The sequence below is a fragment of the Rhinolophus hipposideros genome (assembly GCF_964194185.1).
Source record: "Rhinolophus hipposideros genome assembly, chromosome: 21".
Classification (NCBI taxonomy): domain Eukaryota; kingdom Metazoa; phylum Chordata; class Mammalia; order Chiroptera; family Rhinolophidae; genus Rhinolophus; species Rhinolophus hipposideros.
This window is the reverse complement of record NC_138067.1, coordinates 10691473-10699980: the sequence shown is the minus strand read 5'-3', so window position 1 is coordinate 10699980 and position 8508 is coordinate 10691473. Positions and strand designations below refer to the sequence as shown.

General features: G+C 56.2%; 1 protein-coding gene across 8 annotated transcripts in view; it reads right to left on the bottom strand.

Moving 5' to 3' along the window:
• NDRG4 (NDRG family member 4) overlaps positions 1–4444 on the bottom strand; it is a 39525-nt gene extending 35081 nt beyond the window's left edge. For 2 of the 8 annotated variants that reach the window (XM_081030973.1, XM_081030975.1), the window contains exon 1: positions 2849–3025. In XM_081030973.1, the coding sequence (XP_080887099.1) occupies positions 2849–2885 (37 nt within the window). In that variant the 5' untranslated portion in view covers positions 2886–3025. Of the gene's footprint in view, positions 1–2848; positions 3026–3424; positions 3661–3770 lie in introns of those variants that run through there. The other 6 variants (XM_081030980.1, XM_081030977.1, XM_081030976.1 and 3 more) reach the window with 6 other exon arrangements.
• Positions 4445–8508: the final 4064 nt, after the last annotated feature.

Here is an 8508-nt window from a genome sequence, read left to right as displayed (position 1 = left end):
TAGTCACCCATGCAGCCTCTGGGGACAGCCCCTACCACCCCCTCTTCTCTCCAGAACAAAAAGACACGCTCGGGCTGGGCATGACAACTCATGGGCATCCTTCCAGTCCTGCCTGTGAGGGGCACCTGGCTTTCCCCAGCTGGTATCGGAGCTGTGCATGGCCAGTCAGCAGGGCCCAACCCCACATGTCCTGCTCTCCTCTCTCCCCTGTGACGGGAACCTGAGGCCTAAGTAGGGTCCCCAGAGGCACATCTCAGGGAGGCCTGAATTGTGTGAAGAACCCAGAGAAGGAACTGGAACATCCCAGATGAAAGGCCTCAGGCAACTGGAGCACAGAGGATAGGGGAGACCCCAGGACACTGAGGAGGCAGCTTGGGGACAACAGCCCTACGACTGCCATTTGCTGACTGCCTGCCTGAGGCTGCAAACAGCACTTTACACACACTGTCACATCTAATTGCTGAAGAGCACAACCTGGTAGGTACCATGATGATCCCATTTTACAGATGGGGAAAGTGAAGTGCAGAGCAGCCACAAGAATGGCCTAAAGCCAGGCAATTGGAACACATGGGACGATTCAGGGCTCAGGACACAGGTGTGAAACTCACCTCTTCTCAGCTGTGTGATATGAGGAAGGGACTGATCTCATTGGTAAACTGGGCATGATAATTAAATAAGAGAATGTGGAAACTATAAGCAATTAAATACATATGACTTCAACGAAAATATTCAGTGAAACAATTTCCTCATGCTGAAGTGGGGAAAGAAATTGGAGGCTTCTGAGAAATTATTCTGGAGACACAGCTGATGGGTGGGCTATGTGAGGCTGGACTCAGTCAACAAGTACTGAGCACTTGCTGTATGCTAACAAGGAGCCCGACAGGTGCCCACCACCCAGCACCCAGCCAGCTGTGTCAGCTGTGCTAGCTCAGGGAGCCTCACACCACCTCTCAGAGGGAGGGCTCAACAGTTCCATCTCTAAGATGAGAACTCTGAAGTCAGAGAGGTTAAGCAACCTGTCTGAAATCACACAGCTGCCCAGCAGTGGGCCTGGGACTTGAACCCAGATCTGTGGGACAGAAGGAGTTTGAAAGAGGGAGACGGCTGCAAAACCACATGACAGCGACTGGGGACGGCCTGGTGAGAGGTGCAACTGTGATCAATGACAGTGAAGAGGGGGTGCTGCTCCAGCCTGGCCAGGAACTGAGAGAGCCTGTCTGATGAGGGAGGAAGGGCCCTAACCCCTGAACCCAGAAGATGAGGGACCTCAAGGCCTGGGACCCCACTGGAGCCCCACACATGCCGCTTGGGAGCATTCCTCCCCCAGGCCCTGCCGGGCGGGAAGAGGAGGAGCAGAAGGATCCAGGAGCTTGGTCCCGCGTGCAAGGTTATAAAACCCACTGGGTTGGAAAAACCTTTCCTTCAGGGGCTTAACAAGTTCAGTGCCCTGTGCAATCCCTTTTGAAGTCAGGTGGGCGAGCCTGTCTCAAGGGAGCTCTACAAGGAAAAGTTGGCAAGGAATTGCAGGGGGTGCCAGCCTGGTGGCTACCTGGGCACCGATCTGGCACTTCTGAGCACCTGGCAGTTTCCAGTGCCCCACTTTCACCTAACTAGAAGTCTGCCACCAAACCAAAGAGCGGTCAGCCTGAAACCTCACCCCACCTACTCCCCAAACACACACACACACATGCACATGCACACACACGCTTACACACACATACACACACACACACTCTCTCTCTCTCCAGGCCCTCCAGTCTCCACTTCACATCACTCAGTTCAAGCCTCTCACACCCCAGGGCCTCTGCATATACCACTCCCTCCATCCTTCAGCCTGTAATACCACCTCCCTCTCCATTAATAGAAATCTTATCTTACAGGGTCCAGTTCAAATGCTGCCACATGCTCAAATCTCTCTGCTCCCTGCGTGTCCCCCACTCTGACTCCAACCTGTTTCCTGAGTGCACCCCCACACTGCTGCCCCCTTTCTGTCTTGTAGCAGGGTCCTGTGCTCAGTTCTCCTGCACCAGATGGTAAGGTAGAGGTCAGGGACCAGACCTCTTGAGTGCCAGAGGACAGTGCAGGAATCCACGTGTCCATCCAGGATACACTGAGCACCGCCACCACCCCGGCGCTGGGGGGACCCCGACTGTGTCCCTTTCCCAGCCCCCGTCCTCCTGTCCGAGTCCCTCCGCACATCTTTCCACAGAGTCGGCCTGTGCAATTCGCCCTTTGTGCCCGGGAGCGCGCGCCCCACCATTCAAAGCCCCGGCCCAGCGTCCTGGCTCCTTCCTGCCTCCTGCTCTTGCCACCTCCAGTGCCCGCTGCTGATCTCCAGCCTCAAGGCCCTGGATGGGGTTTCCACCACGGTGTCCGGCCACTTCTCCAGCGGGACCCAAAGCTGACGGGCCCCAGTCATCAGGGTCCCATCTGGCTTCCCACTTCCCAGGCCACTTGGCCCCTACTCTCAGCAGTAAGCTTCTCCTGGGAGAAGCGCTCAGACTACCTCTTATAGGGAGCAGGAATAAGAGGCCACGGCAGGGGCTGTGTCGGGAGCTCCTTTCTTTGGGGACCGAGTGACACTGACTGAAGGACAGCGGTTCTAAACTTCCTTTCCTCTTCTGGGGACCTGACTAGAGCTTGGCTACTGGGAGACACCGGGGGGGCCGCTCCCCTGAGCAGAGCTCCCGCCACACGCGCTCTTCCCACCCGGAGCCGGGGACTCAGAGAAGCGCAGGGCGGGGCGGGTCCCGCACAGGCTGGGGACCCCTGGCACCGCGCCCCACCCCCGCCAGCTCCCGGCTCGCGCTCCAACGGGGACAGCGGCGGCGGCGAGGGCCGGCGGTACCTGTCAGCAGGTGGATCCTGTGCCCCAGCACCTTCATTTCGGCGCCTGGCGCTGCCCAGCTCGGGCTGCGGCGTCGGGGAGCGGAGCGCGAGGAGCGGCGCAGGAGCAGCAGCCAGAGCCAGGCGCGCGCGGCCGCCCCCCACGCCGCGCTCCCCCCCCACAACGCTTTTAAAAAAATCCACCAATTGCACGACCGCGCACCCCTAAGAGGCGCCCGCCGCCACCTGGTCGGGGTGCCTCCGGGAGGCGGAGGGAACGCACGGGCGGGTGCGGGGACACTCGGGGGGCGACGGGCGGAGGCCGCGCGCTCGCCGCGGGAACAAAGAGGCCCTGCCCGCCTCGGGTGTCGCGGCGGGGGCGGCGCGGGCGGCGGCGGGGCCGTGGCCTCGGGGTCCCCGCTTCGGGCCGGGCGGGCGAGCAGGGCGAGCCAGCGCGGTGGAGGCGGAGGGATGCGGCCCGGGCGTCGGCGAAAGGTGGCCCCGGCGACAAGGGACCGGCGAGCGGTCCTGGGGTCGTGCGCCGGGGCTGCGCCGGGGGCGGGGGGGAAGGAGGCAGGGCGAGGGCGGGCCGACTCACCGAGGGCGAGGGGAGCGGGGAGCGGGCGCAGCGGGCAGCGGGGCCTCGCCGCCGACGCGCGGGTGCGGTGCCTGCAGCCCCAGGCCCCTGGGTCGAGCTGCCGCGGGGGCGGGGGGCGGAGGCCGGGCGAGGGCGCGCCCACGGGTGTGCGGGGCGTGGGCGCCGGGGCGCCGGCGGAGCCTGCGACGGGGACTGGTCCCGGGAGGCCGTCCTGGGAGCTCAGCTTCCGCCGCCCGCCTCCGGGGGAGTGCCCGGGGGGGGGCCGGCGGGCGAGCCGGACCCCGAGACCCCAGAGCCCAGCGAGCCCCCCCGGTGCGTCGTCTCCCCCGCATCCTCCCCGCCTTACCTCCCGAAGGCTCCTGGAGGCAGGGTCCCCGCCGCCGGGACTCCTCGCGTTGCGGTGGGAGGCCCCGCCCGCCGACACGGTCCTCTGGCAGCCGAGCGGCGGCGTGCTCCCGGGGGAGGGGGCGGCTTCCGCCTCCGTCTTTGTTTAGATTCCCGAGAGGAACCCCAGCCCGGGGGAGGCAGCACCCCACCCCACCCCACCCCACCCCTGCCGCCGCCTGGGAACCACTGGGGAAAAGCCCTGCGGGGTCAGGAAGAGCCAGGCGATCAGGCACCTTTGGGGCGTCTTCACCCAGTCTTCAGAACCCCAGGGTTTACTTGGGGGACTCGTGTGGGAGTGACTGTCTCCAGCAAACGTGTCTGGGCCCTCAGCGCCACCCCAGGCCCCCTCCCTTGTGTAGTAAGGCACTTGTTCCCCTCAACTCACCTCCATTATGTGAGCTGGAAAGGGAACTGGGAGATCCCAGTCTTTCTCAGGTTCTGGTCTGGCCTTGTGGCGTTGCTCCCACTTGTCACCCCAAAGAAGGGAGCGCAGAAGTCCCTGGATGGAGTCCTAATGCAGGGAGAATGGAAATCTGATGACCTGAAAATATTTACTCAGACAAAACAGTTTAAGAGGAGGGCTCCTGGGGGCTGGGGTTCTATCCAGACTCTGCGAGTGACCTTGGACGGGTCTCTGCCCCTCCTGGATGCCAGCCTTTTATGTATGGAGTGAATGTGTTGGACCAAGTCATCTGGGAGGTCCAGGAAGGCAGTGGGGTGGGAGGTCGAGAGGATCCTGCAGAGCCTCCCCCCACTCGCTGACCTTCATGGGACCTGTATCTGGGCTGGTTTGTGGTGAGACCCCAGCTTTCCTTCAGCTCCAGGCTGTGGGGGAAGCTGCTATGGCATTGAATTAACGGAATCACCAGTGTTCCTTGAGAAAGTTTGTGATATTTGGTGGCTCCAGATGGGGTGCACGTTCCTGCTTGGGGTGCAGTATATAACCACATAGGAGGCAGCAAGCGTGGGTCCTGCTTACAGGTCTGGGGCTCACCTTGGGGAAATCCTGGCCTCTCAGTTTCCTCTTTTGTGAAGGGGATGGGGGGAGGTCAGTGGCGATAGAGTGAACTGCTATATCCAAAATATCCAGGAGACTGGTTTTGTGTATACAAGTTGGAGCGAGTCCGTAAGAACACAGGCTGGTTCTACAATTTCCTGTCTGTGTGGTATCCAGTAAGTTACCCTCTCTGAACCTCCATGTCATACCCAGTGAAATTGGAATGATGCTGACCTCAGAGGGTTCCCGTAAGAATTAAATGATGGCACATAAAGTGCTTAGTACAGTGCCAGGCACATGGCTGAATTGTTCAATAGACAGTCTCTATTATTGATGATAACATTATAATTATTGCATTAGAGGTTCTCTCAGGCTTTCCTGAGTTCTACCCTTCTCAATCATTTCAGACTAGTCATTAAACAAAACAAATTGTTGATGTTCTAGTAACATAACTCATGAGGTCTGGCCTTTTCTGAATTGCTCGGAGGAATATAGGCCTGGGGAGGATGTATAAGGCTGCCTAACAAGAGCTTTGAAACAGTGACACTTCTGTCCATATGTGGAATGGTGTCTGCCACAGCCTTGAACTAATGTAGACAATCCACTTGGCTCAGATAAGCCATGAACTCCACGTGAGCATTCAGGTGGGCCAGGTTGTGGATTTGAACCCTAAAACTGGAGACTTAATAGATGATGAAGAAATGTGGTTGTAAGAACACCTCCCTTCTGAGGGCGGCGCTACTGCAGGAAGCAAAGGTGCTCAGGGAACAGGCAGGTAGAGGCGCCCTGGCCCCTTCTGGAGGAGTCAGCATGCCTGGCAATGAGGAGTCCCCACTGAATCAGCAGAAGGGCAAGTTCTCAGTCCCTCCTGCTCCTGAGTGCTTCCTCCCTATGAGGGGGCATGGGTTCGGGGTAGGCTGGATGGCAGGATTTTTAACAGAGGAAAGCAGAGCATGTCAGAGGGCCAAGCTGTTGGCTGGGACAGGGGGCCTCTAAGACATCTCCCCCAGCCTTGTTCCTAATTACCTGAAACATGCTGCCCAAGTCACTGCCTCCTCTGGACTTCCCTTTTCCCATTTGTAAAACAGGCAGGAGACTGGCCTGCACCTTGGCTGCAGAGGAGACACAGCCTTTCTGAAGACCTCTCCGAGCCTTCATTTCCCCATCGGGAAATTTGGGCTAATATACCAGGGTGGATAGTTGCAGGAAATAATGGACCTACTCTGGCTAGTTAAAGAGTAAAAGGGCTTTGATAAAATGAGGGCAGGCAGCTCTCAGGATCTCAGGAGCCAGGCTCAACACTGCAGCATTGGTCCGGTGTCAAAACTGCTGCCATCTCCGGGCACAGCCAGCACCACCCCAGGGCAAGGACACTGGACGCTGCCATCAGGCTGCCTCTGAAGCCTGAGGTGGTGCTGCTGCCACTTGCGGTATGAATTCTGTGTGGTCTTGGCTTCCTCATGTCACCAGTTCCTAATTCACAGTCAAGAATGGGTGTGTCTACATTTTCGACAACATGGATGGGTCTTGAGACTATTTGCTAAATGAAATAAGTCAGAAGGAAAAGGACAAAAATTGTATGATTTCACTCATATGTAGGCTGTAAAACAAAATGAACAAACAAGACAAACAAACTCAGATACAGACAAGAGAATGGTGGTTATGAGAGGGGAAGGGAGTGAGTGGAGGGAGGACAAAGATGGCAAAGACGGTCAAATGTATGGCGATGGAAAAAGACCAGACTTCAGCTGGTGGGCAGATGTCATAATAGAAAGCTGTATACCTGACATTTTTATGAGGTTATTACCAATGTTACCCCAATTAAAAGAAAAGGGCATGTCTGATTGGAGGCACCCAGATCAGGTACCCTGCCAAAGCTGCAAGGGAGGCAGGAAAAAGGTGTTCTCAGGTCTTCTAGTGGGAGGTGGGCTCTGCCCCACAGGAAGTGGGTGTCAGATGCTGGCGGCCAAAAAAATGACCGTGCTTACTTCAGATAACAATGGACTTGTTGTGAAACTGCTACGAGATGACGCACATGGGTACTTAACTCGGAGCCGGCATGGAAGGAACACATGATCCCTGGTTCTGAGATTCATACCACACTGCAAATCCTGTGTCAACCGGTGGAGCTCCGTCATGCTTCAGTCTTTGATTTTTCAGCAGGTGAAAGACAAAAGGACCTTGAAACCAGTATGGCGTGCTGCCCTTTCAGATACAGAGGCAGCTCTGGTCCCGTTGCCAGGAAGACAGGTGACTGGGTTTTCCCATTGTGGTGATGAATTGGGCTGAGTCACTATTCCTCTCCAGTCCCCTCGTGACCATGACTGGGAGCAAGTAAAAAGAGCTAGAGGTGGGGTCGGGGGTGCAGATGACCCTGGGGCCATGGAAACTTCTCTCAGCAGAGGAGGGTAAGGCAGAAACTTTCCCCCATCCATTAACACTCCCCCACTCACTAACCATGAGTCAAATGGCCTCAGGGAGAGAAGAGTGGATTCTGTCTCTTCTTTTATAGGATTATTGGTTGAGTGCCTCTTTGGTGCCAAGCCCCTTGCTGTGGGGTGCGGTGGAGAACCACAGCTGACCAGGTCATCAACCTTGCCTTTAAGGTTTATGAACAGATGGAGGAAACCAACTTAGAGTCTCACAATCTAGGTACTGGGCAGACTCTGATAAAATATGTAATTGAAGTTACTATGCAGTATGGTGGGGGCCTGGAAGGACCAGCAAGGGCTTCCTGGAGCCTTTAGAGTGGTGGGAAGTCAGTAGATGGAGATGGGAAAGGGGGTGATTGGGGGAGAGTGCCATCCGTCCATCCATCCATCCATCCTACATTGGGTCCGCCAGGCCCTGTGCTAAGCTTGGGGAGGCACACTACAGCCCTACCCCCCTGACAAGAGCTCCACTCCTGCCTGCATGAACAGATAATGAGGAATCTGGAACGAGGAAGTGGGCACGGGTGAGTGCCTGGAGTCAGCCAGGGTCTGGAATTTCACTAGCCACCAGATCATCTGCTCCTTGCTCCGGGGCCATAGCCTGGAACACTGGCTATGACACCACTTTTCCCCATAACATGTAAGACCCTCTTCCCGCAGGGCCAGAGCCCTTTGTTTTCCAGGTAACTCCACCCATCCCACTACCTCCTCCCCCATCCAAGAGGACTGCAGAACCGCCTCCAGTTCCCTCTGACAAAGCTCCTTTACCTGCCCTGGAACCGTTACCAGACACATGGAGCCCCAGTTTGTTCTGAGTCAAGGCAACTAGTGGATCTATTTTTTTTTTTAACTCCCATAGTCATATCTACTCAATGCAGAAAAGATGTAAGATGCAGAGGGAAACAAAAAAACTCATGATTCTATTGCCTAAAGATAATCAGTTTAACATGTTAACATCCTGGGCGTTCTGTCCTTCAGCATAAGTGGGTGTGTGTTTCCCCCAGAGGAACCACGCTGCACATATTTTTGGCTCTCTACCTTTTTTCACTTGCCAGTATATCATGAACATTTACCTTGATACAAATTATTATTCTACAATGTAATTATAATAGCTGCACTGTCTTTTTTGTGTGGGTATTTTGTCATTTTTTTGGCCAATTCTATATTGTTGGGCATTATGATGTTCCTAATTTTTCCTTTCTGGAAACACTGTTGCAAGCAATCCACCCAAAGATGCTACTTTTTCCATATCTCTTGGATGACCTCCT